This window comes from Chiloscyllium plagiosum, chromosome 43, assembly GCF_004010195.1.
Source record: "Chiloscyllium plagiosum isolate BGI_BamShark_2017 chromosome 43, ASM401019v2, whole genome shotgun sequence".
In the NCBI taxonomy this organism is placed as follows: domain Eukaryota; kingdom Metazoa; phylum Chordata; class Chondrichthyes; order Orectolobiformes; family Hemiscylliidae; genus Chiloscyllium; species Chiloscyllium plagiosum.
In genome coordinates, this window is record NC_057752.1 from 14,162,521 (window position 1) to 14,188,429 (window position 25,909).

A 25,909-nucleotide genomic window follows, 5' to 3' on the forward strand; every position below is an offset into this window, starting at 1 on the left:
ACTAAGGTCCTTTCATGTCCCCTCCTTGCTGCTTTTGCTCTCTCTTCAGGTCCTTCCTGGCTATCTTATAACTCTCAATCGCCCCAATTGAACCTTCACGCTTCATCTTTACATAGGCCGCCCTCTTCCATTTAACAAGGGATTCCAATTCCTTATTAAACCACGGCTCCCTCACACGACCCTTTCCTCCCTGCCTGACAGGTACATACTTATCAAGGACACTCAATAGTTGCTCCTTGAACAAGCTCCACATATCAATTACGCCCTTGCCTTGAAGCCTACTTTTCCAAGCCACGCATCCTAAGTCATGCCTCACCGCATCATAATTTCCCTGCCCCCAGCTATAACTCTTGCCCTGCAGTGCACACTTATCCCTCTCCATCACTAGAGTAAAAGTCACCGAATTGTGGTCACTGTCCCCAAATTGACCAATGTATTCCTTACTGAATCATAGAATCCCAACAGTGTGGGAGTAGGCTCTTCTGTCCATTGACCTCACACCGACCCTCCAAAGAGCATCCCACCAGATCCAACCCCCTATGAGTAAAAGTCACCGAATTGTGGTCACTGTCCCCAAATTGACCAATGTATTCCTTACTGAATCATAGAATCCCAACAGTGTGGGAGTAGGCTCTTCTGTCCATTGACCTCACACCGACCCTCCAAAGAGCATCCCACCAGATCCAACCCCCTATTCCTGTAACCTTGCGTTTTCCATAGTTAACCTACACATCCCTGTAGACTATGGGTAACCTTGAAACTTTATTGCTGGAACAGCACAGCAGGTCAGGCAGCATCCAGGGAACAGGAGATTCGACGTTTCGGGCACAGGCCCTTCTTTAGGAATTCTTCAGGCCCTGAAGAAGGGCCTGTGCCCGAAACGTCGAATCTCCTGTTCCCTGGATGCTGCCTGACCTGCTGTGCTGTTCCAGCAATAAAGTTTCAACTTTGATCTCCAGCATCTGCAGACCTCACTTTCTCCACTATGGGTAACCTTCCATGGCCAATCCACCTAACCTGCATATCTTTGGACTGTGGGAAGAAACCAGAGCACACAGACATGGGGAGAACATGCAAACTCCACACAGTCACCCAAGGCTGGAATTGAACTCTGGTTCCTAGAGCTGTGAGGCAGCAGTGCTAGCCACTGTGCTGCCCATACCAAGATCCACTGCTTCTGTCCCAAGATCCATTGCTTCAGTGTAGACAACAGATCTATTTTTTCTTACGAGGTTGAAATAGTCAATAAAATCATGAATGATTCTAGCATGTTTTTGGTAACACTTGATAGTTGGCCTATGACCTCCCAGACATCACCCAAGTGGCTGTTGCTTATGTGAAAGTCTAGGCAACGAATGGTTCTGTATTATCGACTCTGGGGGCGAGTCTGAGTTGGTGCTCACCCAGGTGCAACGGTCTTTCAGCAATCCTGAGCACAGTATGGGTTTCCCTCCCTGAGCACGAGTGCTGAGGCCAACACAGGGTGAGATCAGTTAACAGACTAGGGACTCTTGACCACACTGCAACATCGATGGACAGGCATGAGACTGTATGACCGCTTTAAACTAAGTGAGTTCCCCTTCAATCATTTGGCATTGTCAATAAAATCGTTGCCAGCATTGTAACTTTGCTCAGGAATTGTCGCTGCTTCACAGAGCGATGCCGTGCAAAATTTACACGGTCCCTTTAAATGGGGAAATGCTGCAATGACAGAGTGGGTCTTTAAAGTCAAAAGTAGCAAGCCACAAATATGACCAACTGGCCAGTGAGCGATTGCACAACACAATAAGCCCTTTAAACACTGAACTTTCCTGGCATAACGCCAAAATCAAATCTGTTTTTCATCACGTAACATTGACAACACAGATATTCAGTACAGCTGTGACACTGAATCTTAGCAAGGGGTAGAGTAAGGGGTGGGGGGGGGCGGGTGCGGGTAGCGGTGGGGGATTAGTGAAAAGAGAACCAAGATAGTTGTTTTGCAGATGTTCTGGCATCTTACCAATGACCAGTTGCTTGGCAACAACATATTGTCCCCTCTTTGTCACATGAGCATTTTTTGCTCAGGTGAAGATGATCTTGAATGTTCGGTTTAACACTTACAGTTCATATGAATGAAAATCTTTACATAATGCTCGCTGTGATACCATCATACAGCACATTTCTTTATGAATCTCGGACAACTAAAGAAGATAAATAGAAAGACTTTCTATGGTAGACCTCTCAATTTCTTTTGCAGCTTCTGAAGACTGAGTGTTAACACTGGCCTCTGAGGTCAAATCTAACATAGATAGATGCAAAGTCATCTCTCTGTAGGAATACCCATCATGTAAATATTGATGCACTGTCCTGCTCACCCTGAAAGGTGGTGTCAGAATTGAAAAAAGTTACATTGGTTTACCACATCTGAGAATAAGGATGAGATGTTTGGGCAAAAGAGAGCTGTTTGAAGAACCCTACAACCCAATATGTCAGTGCTGAATGTTACTGCACTAGATAAACATGTGAGAAGTTGTTTTGCCTTCGCCCATATTCTCAGCTAGTCCAACCTTTCTAGCTTTACAAAGGCAGATTGATTGGGTTGGGTTTCTGGGTTATTGGTTTTGAACGTATTCAGCCCTCCGTTCTGTAATGTCAGAACATTTCATCAGATGGTGCGAAAGTTTGTCAGAAACGTAGGGCCTCTGCGAACAAAGTGCAATTTGAATTGGAAAGAGACTGACAGTGAAGAGCACTGTATGGCTATTCGAGCTCTCACGCACTACTGAAATGTTCCATTCCAACTGTTTGTAGGAACACCACTGCTTGAGCCAATACCCTGAATTTTCTTGTTTGCCTGGAGTTTTGAATGCATCATTCTGTGCATACCTCCTCCTCCTGGCTTCTTCACGGTGCCAAGCTCATCAAACTCATTTTTAACCTCAAAACAATGGATTCCTCACATCATCCTTCAAACTGCAGGCTTTTATACTCCAGTTTTGGTGCAACTTAACCAATATTTCATGACTCATTGTTCTCTGTACCCTAACCCTAACTTTGGAGAGAATTCAAATTTACAATCCAGTGCTCAGATTCAGTTGAACTTGTCATAATTCGTGAACTGGCTCTACAAAATTCACAAGCCTGACCAGGCAGATTAAATGGAAATGGATAGGAGCTGAAATCCTATAGAACCTAGAACATTCCAGCACAGTACAGGTCCTTTGGCCCTTGATGTTGCGCCGACCTGTGAACCCAATCTGAAGCCCATCTAACCTACACTATTCCATTTTCATCCATATGTTTATCCATTTAAATGCCCTTAAAATTGGTGAGTCTACTACTGTTGCAGGCAGTGCGTTCCACGCCCCTACTACTCTCTGAGTAAAGAAACCACCTCTGACATCTGTCCTATATCTATCACCCCTCAATTTAAAGCTATGTCCCTTCGTGCTAGCCATCGCCATCTGAAGAAAAAGGCTCTCCAGCCTATCTAACTTTCTGATTATCTTATATATCTCAATTAAGTCACCTCTCAACCTTCTTCTCTCTAACAAAAACAGCCTCAAGTCCCTCAGTCTTTCCTCATAAGACCTTCTCTTCATACCAGGCAACATCCTTGTAAATCTCCTCTGAGCCCTTTCCAATGCTTCCACATCCTCCCTGTAATGTGGTGACCAGAACTGTACGCAGTACTCCAAGTGTGACCGCGCCAGAGTTTTGTACAGCTGCAGCATGACCTCATGGCTCCGAAACTCAACCCCTCTACCAGAAAAGCTAACACACCATATGCCTTCTTAATAAGCCTATCAATTTGGGTGGCAACTTTCAGGGATCTATGTACCTAGACACCGAGATCTCTCTGCTAATCCACGCTACCCGAGAATCTTACCATTAGCCCAGTACTCTTTATTCCTGTTGCTCCTGCCAAAGTGAATCACCTCACACTTTTCCACATTAAACTCCATTTGCCACCTCTCAGCCCAGCTCTGCAGCTTATCTATGTCCCTCTGTAACCTACAACATCCTTCTGCACTATCCACAACTCTACCGACCTTAGTGTCATCTGCAAATTTACTAATGTACTTTGACTGTTGGTGACAGTTCTAGACTGTCTTATTAAATATGCTAGCTTCAAATTGATATCAGTGGCTATTTAGCAGAAGATTGTGACCCATCGATTGTGACCTATCATTGTCCATTTATCATTATTATCCATTGATGGATTATCACCGTATCTCTGCTGGTCTCATTATATCCCGCACTGCTTTTCCACATTGTTCTCACTTATCCTCAGTTAAGGCTCAACCCTAATGACAACAAGAATTTCATCACCATCAGTGTCAAAAACAACATGCCCTTGTCTTCCCCAAGATGGAGTCTTCTTCGAATCTTCCGTCATGCTCATTGGCCAAGCTAGTTGTGATTAAATTGAGCCACAGACTTCAACATGAGCAACATGACACAACCTATTTACCCAGCAAGATAGGTCCAATCTAAACTCTTCCACACACCTTGCTTGTTGATAACTGCATCCTACTTCCCTATAGAATAGAGTTCAAGACCCTAGTTTATCCCCCATTGCCCCATCAATCACCTAATCATCTTCAAGATGGTACCTCATTCTGCAGAGTGTTGTCAAGAGATGCTTGAGGCTGTTGACTATCTTCAGCATGGAGCTAGCTCCTGGGCTGTTATAATGTCCACACACTTGCCCTGCTGGCTATGAGGTGTGCAGTTGTGATACGGAACAGGAACCATAGCGGGCACTGTATTGTTTGCTCCTCCTCAATCCAGTAATGTGCCAATTTGGGTGTGTTTGTTTCACTCTGATTTACATCAGCCCATATGCTGAGAACTGAATCTATCACCTTATTGGCTATTTTACAGAAAGGGCAATTCATTTCTCGACTGAAACGCTTGTGGGTGGATGGAAGAGTGGGGAGGGGGAACAGGTATTATAATATTGAATCCAATTTCAACTGAAACATTCAACCTTCTCAGTGTAGCTATGTGCGCAGAAAGCTGTGCATGTGTGGATTTCCAACCTTCTTGATACTGCACTTGGTAGCTCTGTCAACTTCCACGGTAACCTCCTCACTGATGACCTTCATTTGTTTCCATAGCGCACGGTTCAGAAAAATGCCAAGTACGTCTGCTTGGCAAACAAAGACTGTCCCGTGGATAAACGGCGACGGAACCGATGCCAGTTTTGCCGCTTTCAGAAATGCCTTGCTGTAGGCATGGTCAAAGAAGGTAAGCATTTGGATGATTCTCGCCTTGCACAAATTTACATAATGTTGTTGGTCAACCACCATTTCATTTGTCACATCTGCCTCTCAACAATGGTCTAATTCTAGACACCTAGTGCACAGCATTTTGCTATGATGTAAAGTATAAGTGAATGCAACTATATTACAAAAATAAGATTTTTTTGCCCTTGAGAATCCAAGCCACTTCTTTACATTTTCCCTTGAGGCATTTTTGCAATGGGGAAGTAACAGTTTCAGAATCTGCTGCCTCCCAGCCTTTATTATCATCTGTCAGGTTTTGTCCTACATGCCTCCCTGGTAAGTTACTGATCTATGCTTTGGTGGTTTGCCTTCAATCATAATTATACTCCCCATAGTTCAGACAAAGCTATTCGAGACCCAGGGTCCCGTATAACACTATTAGCAGTATCAGGGAAATGGCTACAAGGAGGTCAATTTTCAGCAGACTGATTTGATGCTGATAACCAGAAAAATGCCAAAACAGTGTGCTGGGCACCCTGAGGATGAACATGTGGCAGGTAGGGTGTAGTAAGAACATCCTTTCTAGTTATAGTGGAACAAATGAATATTGGACCATGAGGTGGAAATTTAACCTCTTGAGCCTATTCTGCCGCTCAATTTGATCATGGCTGATCTGTATCTTAACTTCATCTGCCGCCTTGGGTCTTTACACATTAATACTGTTGCCTAACAAAAAACTCTATCTCAGTTTTGACGTTTTTCTTGGCTCAACAGCATTTTTTGTAGAAGGAGCAAGTTCCAGATTGCCATTCCTAATTGTGTGATAAAGTGCTTCCTGACATTGCTCCCTGAATGGCCCAGTTCAAATTTTAAGGTTCTATTCCACTCTCCTACCAGGTTTCTCTTAAGCAACCCTTTGAAATTCTTCAGTCAACATAAACTCTTCAATTAGATCACATCTTGAAATGCTTGCTAGCCTGAAGGTTAAGTAAAACCATTGAATTAGAATCTTTGCTGCCCGGTTGCTTACAACCACCCAGAGATGTATATGCACCTTGCTCTTTCGAGGTAACAGCTGGCTTATGAACTTTTAGGAAACATACTTTGTCACAAACTTGAAGGAGAGTTACCAGCGCAATGGCTAAACTGCAGTTTGCACAATAGCAGTACTTTCTCTTGCATCTTTGAACTGTTTAAAACTGAGTGATGTTGCGTTGAGAATCCTGATGGACATGTAGGCCTCGCACCATTTTAGTATCTCCTCCTCCATAACTGCTATCATCTTTACATTCAACACTTGTCTTCCAACATCTAGTCCTTTTGAAGAACCTTTCTCTCCCCTAAAAATTAAGAGCAAATGCCTATTTTATAATACAACACCAGGTTATAGTCCAACAGGTTTATTTGGAAGTACTGTTGGATTGTAACCTGGTGTTGTGTGATTTTTAACTCAGTCCAACACCAACACCTCCTCATCATATTTTATAACAAACAGAGAATTGCTTTATCAATTGCTAAGGTGTTGGCACTCTAATACAGTCAATTTATGTCTTGACTCCCCTGCTCCCCCCCCCCCCCCCCTGTTTTGTCTCCATGCCTTCTGTTCTGGTAGCACAGTTTGGGTGTTGCTAAATCCCAGAACTCAAGGCTGGTGCTAACAAAAGCAGAAGTCCGTAAAAGATGCTCTTCATAGCACATGGAGAATGCATGAATAAGACTGTTTTCCTTCTGTGCATTGTGGTAAGCTATTATACACATTGGGATCGCTCTCAGTTGTGAACATCCAAGCCACTTACTTAGCATGAGTCCACTTGACTGAGCGTGTAAGATGTGTATCATGCAACAAAGTGGCTGTGCTTCACATAACTTGTACTGCTCATTGAGGCAACCGGAAAAGCTCACTTCAAAGGGGAAGCCTTGCGGGTACTTTCCAGGTTGTGACAGGAGGCTTCAGAGGGAAGCAAGAGGCCCTCTTAACACCATAAGGAAGGAGTGAGCACTGGGCTTTGCCATCTGATATTAAGAGGGTCAGCAGTGCTCTTCAAGGCCAGCTGGACAAACCTGAAGAAAAGGGGTAAGATACGAGCCATGTGTGAATTAACTGGGTAGCCCATAGGTAGTTTGGAAGAGAGTTGCTTGAATAGCACTACAGAAAGAATAATTCACATGAATAGTGTGGAGGTGGAGCACAAAAGATAATTGTTTTGAAGTAAAAAGACCACTCTCCTTGCAAGAGAAAGTAGCCTATTAGAGGAAATAATATTGGTGACCTGGTAATGATTCTGAACCAAACCGAGGCTCTTGACATTTTGGGGGCTGTTGCTGTTGGCATCAGGAACACAGAGGTCGAAGGAGATGATTAAACTCTTGGTTTGACAAGTTGCATTCTCACACAACATTTCATACTCCTCAGAATCAAATCCAGTGACTTTTCAAAGCCATCGCATTGATTTTCCTTTTGGACAGCTCCGTTTTAATGCTGGCAGTCCACGCTCTGTGAAGTGGTCTCAGAAGCAAACCTCCCACACAAAATCAGAAATTGCTGGAAAAACTCAGCAAATCTGACAACATCTATGACATACAGTCATAGAGTCATACAGCATGGAAACAGACGTTTCGGTCTAACTTGTCCATGCCAACCAGATATCCTAACCTAATCTAGTCCCATTTGCCAGCACATGGTCCATATCCCTCTAATCCCTTCCTATTCATATACCCATCCAGATATCTTTTAAATGTTATAATTGTACCAGTCTCCACCTCTTCCTCTGGCTGCTCATTCCGTACGTGCACCACCCTCTGTGTGACAAAGTTGCCCCTTGGGTCTCTTTTATATTTTTCCCCTCTCACCTTAAATCTATGCCCTCTAGTTTCGGACTCCCCTACCCCAGGGAAAAGACGTTGGCTATTCACCCTATCTATGCCCCTCATGATTTTATAAACCTCTATAAGGTCACCCCTCAGCCTCCAGGGAAATAGTCCAGCCTATTCAGCCTCTCCCAATAGCTCAAACCCTCCAACCTCGGCAACACCTTTGTAAATCTTTTCTGCACTCTTTCAGGTTTAACAACATCTTTCCTAAAGCAGGGAGATTAGAAATTAATGCTTTATTCAAAACGTGGCCTCACCAATGTCCTGTACAGCCATAACATGACATCCCAACTCCTGTACTCAATGCACTGACTAATAAAGGCAAGAGAAATGGAGTTAACGTTTTGAGACCAATGACTCCTTGTGGCATCCTTAAATACAGGTGAGGTGCCAGAGGACTGGAGGGTTGCTCATGTTGTCCCCCTGTACAAGAAGGGTAGTAGGGATATTCCGGGTAACTACAGACCAGTGAGCCTGACGTCGGTGGTGGGAAAGTTGCTGCCGAAGGTACTGAGGGATAGGATCTATTTATATTTAGAAAAGAATGGGCTTATCAGTGATAGGCAACATGGTTTTGTGCAGGGGATGTCGTGCCTTATCAACTTAATAGAGTTCTTCGAGGAAGTGACCAAGTTGATAGATGAAGGAAGGGCTGTTGATGTCATATACATGGACTTTAGTAAGGCGTTTGATAAGGTTCCCCATGGTAGACTAATGGAGAAAGTGAAGTCATTTGGTGTGCAGGTTGTTCTAGCTAGGTGGATAAAAAACTGGTTGAGCAACAGGAGACAGAGAGTAATAGTTGAAGGGAGTTTCTTGAAATGGAGAAAGGTGACCAGTGGTGTTACACAAGAGTCAGTATTGGTGCCACTGTTGTTTGTAATATACATAAATGATCTGGAAGAGGGCACTGTTGGTATGATCAGCAAGTTTGCAGATGACACGAAGATTGGTGGAGTAGCAGAAAGCATAAGGGACTGTCAGAGAATACAGGAGGATATAGATAGACTGGAGAGTCAAGCAGAAAAGTGGCAAATGGCTTTCAATCCAGGCAAATGTGAGGTGATGCATTTAGGCAAGTCTAATTCCAGAGCAAATTATACAATGAACGGGAGAGCCTTGGGAAACGTTGATGGGCAGAGAGATCTGGGAGTGCAGGTCCATTGTACCCTAAAGGTTGCTGCACAGGTGGAGAGAGTATGCTTGCCTTCATTGGACTGGATATTTAGTATAAGAGCTGGCAAGTCATGTTATCATTGTACAAGACATTGGTTCAGCCGCATTCAGAATACTGTGTGCAGTTCTGGACACCACATTACCAAAAGGATGTGGACGCTTTGGAGAGGATGCAGAGAAGGTTTATGAGGATGTTGCCTGGTAGGGAAGGTGCGAGCTATGAAGAAAGGTTGAGTAGGTTAGGTTTATTTTCATTTGAAAAAAGGAGATTGAGGGGGGACCTGATTGAGGTTTATAAAATCATGAAGGGTATAGACAGGGTGGATAGAGATAAGCTTTTTCCCAGGGTGAAGGATTCACTAACGAGAGGTCACGCTTTCAAGGTGAGAGGTGGAAAGTTTAAGGGGGATACAAGCGGCAAGTACTTCACACAGAGGATGGTGGATGTTTAGAACGCGTTGCCAGGAGAGGTGGTAGAGGCAGGCACGGTAGATTCATTTAAGATGCGTCTGGACAGATGCATGAATAGTTGGGGAGCAGAGGGATACAGATGCTTAGGAATTGACTGACAGGTTTAGACAGTACATTTGGATCGGCTCAGACTTGGAGGGCCGAAGGGCCTGTTCCTGGGCTGTAAAGTTTCTTTGTTCTTTGTTCTTTGACTCTTCTTCAGACAAGGGTCACTAGACTTGAAACATTAACTCTGTTTCTCTCTTTACACAGATGCTGCCAGACTTGCTGAGTTTCTCCAGCAATTTCTGTGTTTGTTTCAGTTCTTCAGCATCTGCAGTTCTTTGTTATAAGTAAATCTCTTTGTTGTTTGGGCAGGTCAATAAATGTGATCCTGCCAGTGACTCCATCCAGTCATGTGAGGATAAATTAAGAAAGAAAATGCTGATGGAATATTTAGATCATCACAAGCCAATGTCCACATGGCCATTGCTATGAATTGGATACTGTTCTGCTTGTCCAGTGTAAAAGGCAGCTCCCGTAGGAAAGGCTGTCCTCAACTTGAAGTGAAGATTGGCCTCAGCCACAAAATAAACTGGAACTACATTACTCTTCCAAAACAATGAACAGCTTTCAGTGGTTAATATTTCATTGAAAACGGGGGTCAATTTAGCTCGGTTAGACTGGAAAGCAGTGCGATGTTGACAGCGTGGATTCAATCCCCACACCGCTGAGGTTACCATGACGGACTCTCCTCCTCAACCGAGGTGTGGTGGTCAGTTTAAACCACCACCCGTCTCTAATGAGAAAGCAGTTGGTCAGACTATAGTGACTTGACTTCATTGAAATAGGTGGACAAACAACATAGAATCGCTACAGTATGGAAGCAGGCCATTCAGTCCACACCAACTCTCCAAAAAGCATGCTACCTGAACACACACCCCTACCCTATAAACCCTGCATTTTTCAGAACTGCACATCCCTGGACACTAGGGGCAATTTCCCATAGCCAATTCACCTAACCTGCACATCCTTGGACTGTGGGAGGAAACCCACGCAGATGCTTGGAGAATTTCACAGAGACAGCTGCCTAAGGATGGAATTGAGTCCAGGTCCCTGGTGCTGTGAGACAATAGTGCTAACTGCTGAGCCACCGTGCCACACCAGTGTTTTGACAGACTTTATATTACAGATTATCTTTGTTTAAGATGTAGACGTGCACACCAGATTTCACTAGGTTCCAGTGAACACATGCTTAATTTCATACTGAGCTTCTGATGCACCCTGACTATACTTCAAATGTAACAAATGCTTTGAAATTTCAACAACTTCCCATAACTTGGAACACACTTGTGCATAATGAAGCTTTCAATGTATATGCTTGGTATTCACCCAGACCGTTTGTTTCGAAGCAGCCGTGAGCAACTCAGCAGTTGGCTGACGATCAAGATTGCCAGTGGAGGATTGTACAGAGAAATAAAAGATAAGCAGTCGCTTATGGTTAGAGAGGAGACACACCTCTGGCCTGTCACAGATTCATCTTTGCTGCTTCTCTGATCTCACAACCTTTGGATGGGAAAGCCAACTCCTTAAGTTGTCATCAACATGACTTGAACCAAGCATCAGCCCACACATGTCAGAAGATGTTTAGTGAGGTTGAGGAGGCATCGAGTGAGTTGCGGTCCACTGGGGGCAGATTACAAATCCTTGCTTTGCTTTGCAGTTTTACTTCTACAGCATGGGCTTACCAGTGGAGGATTTTGCACAACCAGGAACTGCATGTGAACTGCTTATCTCCTTGTGAAGCACAGTGGAAGCTGGCCCTGGTAGCACCATGGTTTTGAGGGCTCATTTAGACACTGCCATGGAGAGACAGCTATCTATTCTGCAGACAGCCACTGAGTAGCAACATCAGTGGTTGTCTGTGAGGAGTGACTTTGATCACAGAGACGCTTAGATTATCTCTTACAGAAGCTTTTACTCGTTCAGCTTGAATAAAGGCTTGCATCCACATGCTTGTGAGATGCTAAGGCAATGCATAGCAATCCAGATCCCACAGGGATTAGCATTTTTAGCATTGGCATTTTTATCGCACACAGGTGGCAAAACTGAAGCACATGGTGTCTCAGCTGTGCCAATTCCTTGCCATCATGCACCTCTGGGCAAAGAAAGATCCACACTGACAACAAGCAGCCCCACACAGCTGCCCACATACATGGCAAGTGTTTCCAGCAGGAAAGGACCTTTTGTAGGACTTTTTGTCTTTCAGTTACATTGAGTGAGTGAGAGCCGGGCCTGTGAGGATATCTTGCAGCAACCCAGCATGGCCTTGCATTCGGTGTGAGTCACTGTGCATTGGGCACAGTTTTCACATCTGCTGGAATAAAAACATTTTCTTGAAATATTGGCGTCAGAGGGTTTGTTTTTGGCTCGGCAATCTTCAGAAAATCATTTTGGATTGAACGTGCAGCCGACAGCAAAGATGCTAAGAAGCTAAGATAGGTGAGCAAGTGAAATTTGCACTGTTCATTTGTCAGGACCTCCAGAGACAAATTTGTTGGCGACAGCCTGATGTATTGGTTTGATTTCCCTGGTTGGGCTACTCCATTGCTGATGTTTCCTCAGGCTTACATGATTCAATTCTGCTTTTGAGCAACTTCCACAGTCTTGTTAGTTTCCCTTGTGACACTTGGCAATATCTGCGTGTTAAGCAGCCAATTCTGTCTGGTAGAAGGGAGCCCTCCACGGTTGAAACGTGATACAATATTTCAACCCCGCAAGCGTCTCTGCTCTGATTATTTTGCCCTCTAAATTCACTCCCTCCACCTTTATCTTGCCTTGTCTCCTACACACAGGAGCTGCAGCCATGCTAGTGGCTGATATTGGCCTTCAATCTATCGTAGAGCACATGGTGGCTGTAACGTGTGTGAGGAGCTCCTTTGGAACTATGCAGAATCCACGAAGGTGCTGTTGTAGCATTTGGATATCCAGAAAGTAATGATTCTGCCTGAGTGCAGTCCAGTGCATCCTATGTGCAGGCAATGACGCAAACCTGACTGAATTGGGGCTGAATCTATATCATATAATGAAGTCGGCAGTTCCAGAGTTTTGAGTCTCTCCAATCTTGCGGCAGTGATGAGATAAGTACAATGCACAGGAGGCTAGAGTTGGACAAATCCAGAGATTTCAGAAAGCTGTGGGGCTGGAGGAAGTTATACAGATAGCCTGGGATGAGGCCATAGAGAGATCAGAACACAAGGTTGGAGAGCTTTGGACTGGAGATGTCACAGCTCGTTCAGCATTGACAATGCAGAGGGTTCAGGGCGAGGAGTGGGGGAATAGAGTTAAGCATGTGCAGACACTGAACCTGTATATTTGTCAAACAGCAGCTTATGGGTGAGGAACTGGTGTGGAGGGGACGGTAGGTGTGGACAAGGATATAGCTCAAGACATTGGGAGTACAAAGGGGTGGGAGTTGTACGATAGATTGTCAAACCTCCCAGAAGGCCCTAGTGCAAATATTGCTTTAGGTCTGGGCACTGCACCTTAGGAATGATATATGGATCTTGCAGTGGGTCATGGCAGATTCATCAGAATGATACTGGAACTAAGAGAATTCAGTTATGAGGACAGTTAGGTGGACATGTTATTGTTCTTGCTTGAGTATTGAAAATTAAGATCAAATTGAGATGTTTAATGTGATCAAAGGAGGTGGTAGGGTAGATAGAGAGAAACTGGTTTCTGCTGCTGGGAGAGTCCAGCACAAGGGGTCATGATCTTAAAATTTCAACCAGGCCATTCAGGGCTGATGTCAGGAAGCACCTTTGTCACATAATTGTTGGTTCGAAATCTGAAAGTCGTTTCCTCCCTGACCCCCCTGAAGAAGCTGTTACAGCTCGGAGTTATTGAAAATGTCAAAACTGAGATTGGTAGATCTTTGTTTGATGAGGTATGAGGGAATAGGGAACCAAGGCAGTTCAAATGGAGTTAAGATACAGATCAGCCGTGATCGAATTCTGCCGCAGCAAGGCAGGCTCAATGAGCTGAATGGCCTCCTTATGTTGGAATGGGGCAGAAGGAGAAAGCATTGTTGGCGATGCTGTGGCTCTGAAAGGACGAGTAAAAATGGAATCAAACAACAACACTTATTTAGACCAGGTGATGAAAGGGTGTCGGAGGAAGATGTCAGTGGCTGCAAGCAAGATTTTGATTGGAGTCATTTCATTCCTGTAGCAGGGGGGCAAACCTGATTGAATGTTTGGGTGAAGGGAACTGCAGAGAGGCACAGTGGTTGTCAGTCCATTGGCAGTGGTGGGGGTGGGTGAGTGAGCGGGGGCGCGGGAGTAATGGTGAGTAGGATGCATGGGGATGAGTTTTTGAGGTTTACCCTCCTTGAGTGTTGAGAAAGGAAGCCTGGAGTTACAACAAGCAATTTGGAAGTCAAATTGCATGTTGGTCTTCGTCGAAGGGGTCTGGAGCACAAGAAGGTTTACTTTTATTACATGGGGCTTTGCTGAGACCACATCTGGAATGGTGTGATGTAGATTTGGTCTCCAGATTGACAGAGGTATACTTTTGTATCAGAGGTGGGACAGCGAAGATTCAATTGATCAATCCTTGAGATAAGAGGGTTGTCCTATGATGAGAGACTGATTAAATTGGGTTGACATTCTCTGGAGTTTAGCAGAATGAGACAGATTTGAGTTTGAAGAGTCTTGATGGGGTTGATACTGAGAGGTTGTTTCCCCCTGGCTGGAGAATCTCGAACACAATGGGAGCGGGTACAGTTTCAGGGTAAGGGGATGATCATTTCGGGCTGAGATCAGGAGATTTCTTCACTCAGAGTGAGGTGTGAATTATTAGAATTCTCTACTGCAGAGGGATGTGGATGATCCATCATTTAAGACTGGGATAAACTCATTTTTGGCCTCTCAGGGGATACGTAGGTGCAAAAGTGATGTTAAGGCAGAAGCATGATTGGATTGAATGGTAGAGCTGGCCTGAAGGGCTGAATGGCCATCTCCTCCTATTCGTGGCCTTGTGAAAGTCAGCAAGTAAGGAGGCTCAGGCAATTGGCGTACCCCTTTGCTGAGTCTTGTGAGGGGATACGGGGAAGCTATGGGTTTGTGCAGAGCAGATTCAAGCCCTGCGCAGCAGTGAGCTGGAAGGCAAAGGAGTTGTGATAAGGAGATTGTGAGGCAGCATGGACAAGGTGGAGAAATGAAAAGTTGGCATGTATGGGCAAAAGATAGGGCCATAAAGGATCAAAAGTTACAAAGAGAGATGGTTGTAACAGATTCAGGTCTGGAACATTACCAGGAAGTGCATGTGAACAGACACTGGGTAATATCGAGACAGAGAACATGAGGAGAGACCTGTCCTGGTCAGAAATAGATGGAGAGGTGACATAGAGATGGAGTTGAACTGTTTGGAGTCAGATTTCAAAGTCCAGGTTGAGGGTCAGTCTAGGAGAGAGAGCAAACACCGGAGCTGTTGAAGGAGCAGATTATTAGCAGGTAATCTCTTCCCAGCACTTCTCTGTTGCTCTTGCAGCAGCCTTTATTATTGGATGTAACAAATGCACCCAGCGCAGAAAATGAAACCAAAGAATTGCTTATTACCAAAAGGCCTTAATAAAGAAAAGAAATAGGCTCACCTCAAGTCTGTGTGCAACTGTCTAACAGCACTTTATGTGCATGAGGAACTTGATGAGGCACTGGAAGTAGGCACACTTGCACAAACTCTCAAAATTTCTCCTTTAGCTTTTTATTTTGCAACCGCTAGCTCCAATGGCAAGAGGCCCAAGAGGCTTAAAAGAAACTCTAACTTTTTTTTAATCTTCCAGTGGTCCGCACAGACAGCCTGAAAGGTCGCAGAGGTCGACTTCCATCCAAACCAAAGAGTGTTCAAGAAGCCACGCCTTCAAATGTTCCAGTTAGTCTCATCACAGCGCTGGTCAGGGCACATATTGATTCCAACCCAATCATGTCTAATCTAGATTATTCCAAGGTAAATATGAGACGGCAAAACAGTTGAGGGGTTTAAAAAGGAAACTGTTTGTGTTGGGGAGGAGGAGGCAGCATTTAAACCCATTTGCAAATCCAGTGAAATTCTTCTGACTTATTTGCCAATCATCAGGCCCAATGTTTGACTCTCTACGTGCATGCAACACGTAGGCCCAGGCCTCATCGAACCAGTGAGCTGTCGGCATCAGGCCACTCAGCCAGGAAAACCCTGCCAAGGGCATGTCAGGGCCCATGGGCGACAGCAACGACAACATTGGTTATTTATATTGAGCCACAGCACGAATGCTAAACTTACAACCACATGATGAAGGGGCAGCGCTCTGAAAGCTAGTGCTTCCAAATGAACCTGTTGGACTATAACCCGGTGTTGTGTGATTTTGAACTGTGTACACCCAGTCCAACACCGGCATCTCCAAATCATGACTTACAATTTCAGGCCTCTTTTGCTCTATCACCCGTCAACAGTGTTGAGTTGCGTCTTAAAATGGAAATGATGGTCCGACATGTGTCATTTGTTTTTTGCGTGTGTGTGGTTGCTTATTTGGAAGGTTATAAGTGGCAATGGGAAGGTGATATGGTGAATTGACTTAAAATGTCCCTTTCCTTAAAAAAAGCCCATAACTCTTCCCCTCTCCCACCCCGCCAGCCAGGAGGCCGTTTGCTTACCTGCAGTTCTACTCCAAATTAATACATATTCATTTGAGGTGAATATGTCAATCACATTCACCTCAACAAATAATCATCTGGAAGGGCGCAAAGAATCGAAAGGCAGCAAATGTGTGGCTCTGCGCGAAAAGGGAAAAAAAAAGCCTGGCGCCAACTTTACTTGTGCAAGCGTGCAATTTGTCTTCAGAAATTATTTGAGCGGTCACTTCTGTGTTGCCCATCCAAGCCTGGAGTAAATATGATCCGAAAGCAGCATGCATTCTCTGTCTAATAATAGAATGCCAATCAACATACAAAGCCCGAAATGTCAGATAGATTTGTACAAGTCAAATGCTTGATTGATGGTGGTCAATCGTATGCTTTGCAGAGAAATCTCACTCTAAACTAAGCCAACATTCCGTACTTTTGTTTGCCAGTTATAAAAGAAAATAGTTGTTCTCTTCAGCAGAAATGTTCTCCCATTGAATGACAATGTCTGCTACAGTTCCAGGAATCCAGCGTTTATCAGCCACAGGAAGACGAGGCTGGAGATATCCGACAGTTTTACGAGTTGTTGGCTGGTTCGATGGAAATGATACGCAAGTGGGCGGAGAAGATTCCGGGATTCAATGGTTTGCCTAAGGAAGATCAGGATCTACTACTGGAATCTGCTTTCCTCGAGCTCTTCATCCTCCGGTTAGCCTATAGGTCAGTATGGGAACACAATAGCCCCATCTGGAAGGACCTCGCTGCCTCCATTCTTTTCTTTGTATACAGACAGGGTGGTTAAGAAGGTGTTCAGCATGCTTGCCTTCATTGCTCAGACCTTTCAGTATAGGAGTTGGGACGTCATGTTGTGGTTGTACAGGAAATTGATGAGGCCTGTTCTGGAATACTGTGTCCAGTTCTGGTCGCCATGATATGGGAAGGATATTATTAAGCTGGAGAGGGTTCAGAAGAGATTTACCAGGATTTTGCTGGGAACTGAGGGTTTAAGTTATTAGGAGAGCCTGGACAGGGTTGGGACTTCTTTCCCTGGAGCATGGGAGGTTGAGCGGTGACTTCATAAAGGTTATAGAATCATGAGGGATATAGATCGAGTTAATGGTAGGTGTCTTTTCCCCAGGGTGAGGGATTTCAATACTAGGGGGCATATTTTTAAGGTGAGGGGAGAAAGATTTTAAAAAGATATTAGGGGCAATTTTTTTATACAGAGAGTGGTTCATGGATGGAATGAACTTCCTGAGGAAGTGGTGGATGCGGGTACAGTTACAATGTTTAAAAGACATTTGGATAAGTGCAGGAATAGGAAAGGTTTGGAGCGATATGAGTGAGGCGCAGGCAGGTGGGACTACTTTAGTTTGGGATTACAGTCGGCAGGGACTGGTTGGACTGAAGGGTCTAGGAGAAAGTGAGGACTGCAGATGTTGGAGATCAGAGTCGAGTGTGTGGCGCTGGAAGAGCACAGCCGGTCAGGCAGCATCCGAGGAGCAGGAGAATTGACGCTTCAGGCATAAGCCCTTCATCAGGAATGAGGCTTATGGGCCATGGGGGCTGAGGGATAAATGGGAGAGGAGGTTGAGGGGCTGGGGGGAAGGTAGCTGGGAAAGTGATAGGTAGATGAAGGTGGGGAAGGTGATAGGTTGGAGAGGAGGTGGAGCAGATAGATGGGAAAAGTGATGGACAGGTCAGGAGAGTGGTGCCGAGTTGGAGGCTTGGGACTGGGATAAAGTGGGAGGGAGGGGAAGATAAGGAACCTGTTGAAATCCACATTAATCCCGTGTGGTTCCAGGGTCCCAAGGCGGAATGAGGCGTTCATCCTCCAGGCGTTGGGTGGTAATGGTCTGGCGATGGAGGAGGCCCAAGACCTGCATGTCCTTGATGGAGTGGGAGGGGGAGTTGAACTGTTCAGCCACTGGGCAGTGAGGTTGGTGGGTGCGGGTGTCCCAGAGATGTTCTCTGAAATGATCCGCAAGTTGGCATCCCGTCTCCCTGATGTAGAGGAGACCATGCGGGTGCAACAGATACAATAGATGACATTAGTGGAGGTACAGGTAAATTTCTGTTGGATGTGGAAGGATCCTTTGGGGCCTTGGGTGAGGGGAGTGGTGTGGGCGCAGGTTTTGCACTTCTTGCGGTGGCAGGGGAAGGTGCTGGGAATGGGCTGGTGGGGTGTATGGACCTTATAAGGGACCTGTTTCCATATAAGAGGTATCGTTAGTAAGTTTGCAGATGACACCAAAATTGGAGGACCGTGTGGACCATGAAGAAGATTACCTCAGATTACAACAGGATCTTGATCAAATGGGCAAATGGGCTGAGAAGTGGCCAACTCGTCCATGCCGATCAGATATCCCAACCTAATCTGGTCCCACTGCCAGCACCCAACCCATATCCCTCTAAACCCTTCCTATTCACATACCCACCCAGATGCCTTTTAAATGCTGTAATTCTACCAGCCTTCACCACTTCCTCTGGCAGGTCATTCCATACACGTACCACTTTCTGCATGAAAAAGTTACCTCTTCGGTCCCTTTTAAATCTTTCCCCTCTCCCCTTAAACCTGTGCCCTTTTAGTTCTGGACTCCCCCACCCCAGAGAAAAGACCTTGTCTATTTACCCTATCCATGCCCCTCATAATTTTATAAACCTCTATAAGGTCACCCCTCAGCCTCCGACTCTTCAGGGATAACAGTCCCAGCCTATTCAGCCTCTCCCTATAGCTCAAACCTTCTAACCCTGGCAACATCCTTGTAAATCTTTTCTGAACCCTTTCAGTTTTCACAACATTTTTCCTAAAGCAGGAAGACCAGAATTGCACACAGTATTCCAAAAGCGGTCTAACCAATGTCCTGTATAGCTGCAACATGACCTCCCAACCCCTCCACTGAATACTCTGACCAAATGCCCATCAGATCCTTGCCAATGCCAACTCAGTACAAACATTGTCTTTTACATTGGTGTGTATGGTGCACAGGCCCATGGTGATGGCATAAAATCCCTACAGTGTAGAAACAGGCCATACTGACCTTCTAAAGAGCATCCCACCAGACCTACTCCCTACTGTCTTCCTGAAACCTTGCATTTCCCATTGCTAATGCACCTAGCCTGCACATCTGTGAACACTATGGGCAATTTAGCACAGCCAATCCACCCTAACCTGCACGTTTTTGGACTGTGGGAGGAAACCCACAGAGAATGTGCAAACTTAACACAGACAGTAGCCCGAAGCTGGAATCAAACCTGAGTCCCTGCTGCTGTGAGGCAGCAGTGCTAACCACTGAGCCACCATGCAGTTTAACTATCCCTGTTCTTCCTAGTCCTTCTTAGTGTTAAAGAAAGAATTTGCATTTATGTAGCCCCTTTCATAACCACAGGACATCCCAAATTGCTTCATACACAAGGAGTGTCATTCCAGTTTCCATGTCGGAAGAGCAAGCAGTTTATGCACAGCTTCCATACGCTGTGATGCAATAATGTCCAGGTCATGTGTTTGTGGGCCACCTGATTGGAGACGTTATTAAAGCTGGTTGCAATCCTGCCCTCAAACTGACATGTATACACACGTGGATAACCATCAAGAATGGGAAGTGTGTTCCTCCACTCTTTTGTACCAACAATTCCAATCTGGTCAGTCCTGGTCGAAGAGCTGCTCAAAGCAGAAGTGGCACTCAGTCGCAATATCCTCAATGGAATAGTCCTAGAAATTATGGGGGAATAAACATCGTGCCTTTGTTGTGCGGATAGTAAACGTCTGTCAGTGTGCAATGAATTCTGTGTTTAAGTGGAGTAACCGATTTATTTGATTTTTGTTCCCCCTTTCTGTTAGTCCAAGACTGACAGGAAGATTGATTGGCTTGAATAGTGAGAGGTTGTGTTTACATGTTACTTGCAGGTCCAGCCCTGACGAAGGCAAGCTGATCTTCTGCAGTGGCATCGTCCTCCACCGTCAGCAATGTGTGCGCGGCTTTGGCGAATGGATTGACTCTATCATTGACTTCTCCGGCACCCTGCAGCGGATGAAGATCGATGTGTCCAGCTTCGCCTGCCTTGCAGCGTTGGTTGTCATAACAGGTGAGTTTGTCCTTTCGTTCAGACTTTCCCGGTGAGGGCCTTCTTCTAACTGTGGTGTCCCTTATCCTGAGCAAGCTGCCACCCAGAAACACTTTCCCTGCCTGTTCTCCCTTTAAAGAGGCATCATTGTCAAGGGTCTCTGGTTTTTGACTCAAATATATCGTTCGCCTTCAGCAAGAGCAATAGACACATCATAATAGACACCTCTCTGCTCAGCATGCACCTCCCCTGGCTTCCTGTCTTTGCAAACATCACTTCTTCTCTCTTCTGACTACAATGAAATTGCATAAACTAGTTGAAATCATCTATGCTGTATCTCACTTACCACTACACAGCTCTGTATGGAGCATGCTTCCTGAACACGATCTACCTTTGCGATCCAGGCATGAGAAGCAAGGGAAGTCGCGAACAAGTTTTGTGTGACAGATCTGTAATGGCAGGTTTTTGCACCCCCACGGTGAGCGTGGTCCTTGCTACAGAGGTTCAGAATAAGCCAGGGCCCCTGTGCAGCCTATGTCCATTATTGAGGCCTCACTACAAACAACCTTCTGCACTTGCGGAGAGACACAGACAATGCTGCACAGTATTGAGGGAAATCCCGTTCACAAAGTAAGTCAGGAACGAATCACCTTCAGCTCAGCAAATGATGAGGCTCACAACTGACTCCAGGGATTTGCATCAATTAAATAAAGAAATAATCAGCTTTCACTCCATCAATTTGTCCTGTAGTACTTTCTTGATATTGTAAACTAAATGTTTTGAATAATAAGCCTGATAATTGTTGGACCTTATTATACAACCTGGACAAGGTTCTCAAACTCCACAGGATAAAATTTTATAAAGCAGCTGAAATGTGAAATGAGGCAGCAGTTCAGTTTGAGCAATGACCTCGGTTTGATCGTAACCACAAATTGCTTGGAGTCATTCACCTCTTATCCACAGCAGCTCCATTGCATGTTGTAACTACTCCTGGCTCTTGCACTCAGTTTGCCTATGCAGCCACCTCCCTCGAAGACAAACTTTCAGAGTGCCTGAAGTAGCATACAGGGAAATTTTGGCTCTAAACCAGGAAGTCTGGGGAGTCCTTCAACCATGGCTGGCCAATACGATACCAGTATGTGTGCCCCTGATTTATCAACACGGTTCTCTTAAATTATGTCACCAAAAAGAATTCAGGGTAAATACAATACCAGTACTCTTTAGTTATCTTTCCTCTTTAAATCTATTGAGCATTTTCTGTTTCCCTTGGCCCAGTACTCCTCTCCAATTATGGGCACAGGCCCCTCAGACCGCTTCCTCTTGGAATTAGAGAACTATGGGACAGCCTAGGGGGCATTTGTACCCAAGATCCTCCCTGGTGAAGCAGGGCGGGGAGGGGGTGTGTGGGGGGTGCCTGAGAGAGTGGGTGGTGTGCAGGGATCCTAGCAAAAAAACTGCTTCTCAGTCTGCCCTCTATCTTTAGATTGAAATAAAAATAATCTATCGTCATGTGAGCGTGGGGGGATTTTCCTCCAAGTGGTTGATAGTTGTTCACATGATCCTTGAGTTGTAAAGTTTTGCTTTATTGTTTATTCATCCATTTCTGTAAACTAGTTTCATGGGCTTGTGGTGGTTTTTACGATGTTTCAGACCGGCACGGCTTAAAAGAACCCAAGAAGGTCGAAGACCTGCAGACCAAGATAATAACGTGCCTGAAAGACCATGTCACATCCAGTGCAGGTGAGCAGATGCGGCCAAACTACTTATCCAAGCTTCTGGGCAAGCTGCCAGAACTGTGCACACTCTGTACACAAGGACTGCAACGCATTTTTTACCTGAAACTCGCTGACCTGGTTCCTCCACCTGCCATTGTCGATAAGCTATTCTTGGACACGTTGCCTTTCTAGAGAAGCTGCCAAGCTGTATAACTGTTGAACTGGACCCCAGCCATCATCTTTGATGTTGCAGTATGAGCAGGGAGTTCAACTTACACTGGAACCCGTTCCAAAATTGGATGGCTTCAGGAAATGGACAAATACGCTATGCGCTAATTGGGTTTGCTGTTTTTCAAACATGCTGTTTTTATTTTATTCAGCATTACAGATTGTTGGAGAAAAAAATGTCCCTTTGCTACATTGCAGTTTCTACAAAGCAATCTAACCATACAGCTTCTCTGAGCTTTCACAAACTTGGGAGATCAGATATTCTCAGAGAAGATAATAGCACTGGTTAGAGACATTCTCTCCCTCTGTCCCATATGTCATGGCCCTAAATCCTAAACTTAAGAATGAATGCAATGTGATGCCATTTCTGTGTTGTACACTCTCAATTATAGTCATCTATCACAGCTAAAGAATCACAAATGAGAGTCAAGGAACATGGTCTTTGGGCCAAATGGGAAAAGTCAAGACTGAGCTTATTTCAGCCATCATTTATCTAAGAAAATGGATATGTTCTTTATCTGTCTGGCTGGATTTGTAATAATATGTCAGATGTAGGAATACCGTGTGCAACCCAGTCATCTTTGGAAAGAGTAAAGCTATCTGAGATGGATTTTGAAAGGACAACATTTGTGAACAGTGTGATAAGTCAATCTTCAAAAGGTTCTTTCAAGGCCAGACCTGGACAGTCAGGACTGAGAAGCCTGAAGTGTGACAGACTAAACCTTGAACAATGTCACAAATGTATTCTGCATGAATATTTGACACCAAGGTTTAGCAAAAATAAAAAAATAAGGCAGTACTGAAGAAGCACACAGCCCTGACTGGAAGCTGTGACACTTCCAGTTATGAAGACTACACTCATGCAACATGACACAATTTAATGGTACTAGCTTGGGTGTGTTAAAAAGGTTATTTGTCTTGTTAAGATATGTTTTCCTTCTCTAACAGCATTGTGGGTGTACCTGCACCCTATGGACTGCAGTGGTTCAAGAAGGCAGCTCACGACCACCTTCTCAAGGGGCAGTTAGGGATGGGCAGTAAATGCTGGGCCCAGCCAGCAATGCTCAAGTCCTGTGAATGAAAAAAAATGTAATCCTGGAACTAAGAGTGGATCAATTTCAGTTTGTAGTAACCCCTCAAGGAAGGGTTCTGAGACTTGTGCATGAGAGAGCAAAGCCACTTGTCCCAATGGAAACAGGCACTTTATGGGTTGAGTTGGAGGGTAGATTGGGGCAGGCAGAGATGGTGGCAATGGCAGTTGAGATGGAGAGTGTGGTCTACGATTCCTTTTATTAATCTTGCTATTAGTTGGCTCCTTAGCTATCGCAGAAACCCATATTGGTCACATCCACCAATGAGTTCTTTGGTTCCTTAAATGGACTGTAAACGTTTTCAAGCGGTTATTCCTGGCTTCAGTTAATGGTCACCCATATGACAAAAGGTTCAAATCAATTGGTCTATTGACTGGTTGACCTTGTGAGGGAGCAAGGGTGAAAGAGATGTATTGTACTGTCGTGGCAGGGAATAATTGTCTGATTTTATCGTATAGTGAGAGTATTATGACTGGGAATAACATGCTTTAATCTCAAACAAGGAGCACTGAATAAATTGTAGTACTTAACACGTCTGATGCCAGAATGAAAATGTGTATATTTTATATTGGTTAAAAAAAACTCAGACTATGTTGACAGTGCCTTACCACTCATTATTGTACAGAAGGTGTTTGATTCTGATGTTTCCAGGAAATGGTTGAATTCAATGCACAATGTGTCGTCATGGTATTGAACCCTCATGTGTACACTTTTAAGGCTTGCTTCTAGGTTTGCAAAACTGGTCTCTTCTGCTTCGGGATTCGGACCTTTACAATGGGGCAGCTCAAGTATAAAGTTATAGCCACACTTTTAGACTTCAACCAGGCTTTTAATGCGGACCATATTTGCGAGCGCCTGCAGGGGTTGGGGTTCAGAATGAGAGAACCACAATGGCGAAGCTTTGGGAATCCTGGAGAAATGGCGTGCCCAACATTGTGAAAGCAAAACCCTCTGGATGCTGAGAATCTGAAAGAAAAGCAGAAAATGCTGGAATTCCTGAATGTGTGTGGCAACCTCTGTGCAGAGTGGTAAACCAAGTTTGCATTTTGCATCTGTGACATCTCATCGAGTCATACAAAAAAGAAACAGGCCCTTCGGCCCAACTTGTCCATGCTGACCGATCTTATGAACCCAAAACATTAACTCTCCACAGATGCTGCCTGACCTGTGGAAGATTTTCAACATTTTCTGTTTTTCGTAACCACTGATCCCACTATGCCACATTGGTACTTCGGCTGTTCCCTATTGAGGTCCACCTGCTTATGATAATAAGACTTTGTAATCTAGGAGAAAATGTAAGAGGTTGTTGCAAAATGCATATACTTTTCTATTGTTAATATATATTTTTAAACCAATATTTTTTCCAATGTGAGGGTATGACGTCAAGATGTCTAGCTTGATGTTTAAAAAAACCTGTCCTCTCTGAAAGCAATCTCTCCTATTGTCACATCTGTTCTGTGCACAAATTGTGCATGGGGTCACTTGTGGAGTTAGTGCTAATAAAAGCTTTTATCTATTCTAGCACTGCTCTGAACCATCCTCCCTGGTGTAGCACGCATTCTTAAACATGAAGTCTCGTCCATATCCCAATAAAAGGCCTGATTGAGCACAAAGCCACGCTTCCTTGGATTTCTTGCGTATCGCATATAACGTGCGTGAAGAATGAAAGCTTGCAGCTAAGGCTACCAGCAGCAGGTTTTGCCTGCCTGAGTGCAATGCCCAGTGTCACATTGGCACGCTGTTGCATGAAAAGCACGTACTGCAGGAGGCAGCTACCAAGGTGAGTCAGGGACCACTGGATGTTGACCAGTGTCCCAAGCAATGAACAGAATGTGAGACAGCTACACACAATTGATGGAGAAACTCAGCAAGTCTGGCAGCATCTGTGGAGAGAGAAAAACTCGATGTCTCAAGTCCAGTGACCCCATTCTGAGGATGGGCCACTGGACTTGAAATGTTAACTCTGTCTGTCTGTCTCTCTCTCTCTCTCTCTCTCTCCACAGATGCTGCCAGACCTGCTGAGTTTCTCCAGCAAATTTCTGGTGTTACTTTAGATCTTCAGCATCTGCAGTTTATCGTTGTCTAAGTGTATGAGAGTTGGGCCTTTCAGAGGATCAGTGCCAGAGGGGATATTGGGGTCCATTAACATGTGGTCAGGCACTGCCTGCTGCTCCCCCTCCCAAACGCAGTCCCACTAGCATTAATGAAAGTCAGCATGGCTTTCAGTAACTGAGCCAGGAATCTCTCCGGTTGGATCATTGAGCTGCAATAAGGTTTATAAGCCTTGAGACAGAGTGAGGATGGGGGAGGGTGTATGAATACAGCTCTGAGAAGGCTTTGCTGAATTAAAGCAAGTGTGCATAATGTGGCTCTGAACAGACCATGGATGTACTGAGGGGCCCATATGGTGGACAGAAGCCTCCAGAAGTTGCACAGCCCAA

At 44.8% G+C, this 25,909-nt stretch overlaps 1 protein-coding gene across 1 annotated transcript in view; it reads left to right on the top strand.

The window, feature by feature from the left end:
• LOC122543399 (nuclear receptor subfamily 4 group A member 1-like) overlaps positions 1–23,390 on the top strand; it is a 57,566-nt gene extending 34,176 nt beyond the window's left edge. The window contains exons 3-7 of the mRNA XM_043682099.1: positions 5,106–5,235; positions 15,556–15,719; positions 16,887–17,089; positions 20,277–20,455; positions 22,085–23,390. Coding sequence (XP_043538034.1) covers positions 5,106–5,235; positions 15,556–15,719; positions 16,887–17,089; positions 20,277–20,455; positions 22,085–22,341 — 933 coding nt within the window. The 3' untranslated portion in view covers positions 22,342–23,390. The remainder of the gene's footprint in view (positions 1–5,105; positions 5,236–15,555; positions 15,720–16,886; positions 17,090–20,276; positions 20,456–22,084) is intronic.
• Positions 23,391–25,909: the final 2,519 nt, after the last annotated feature.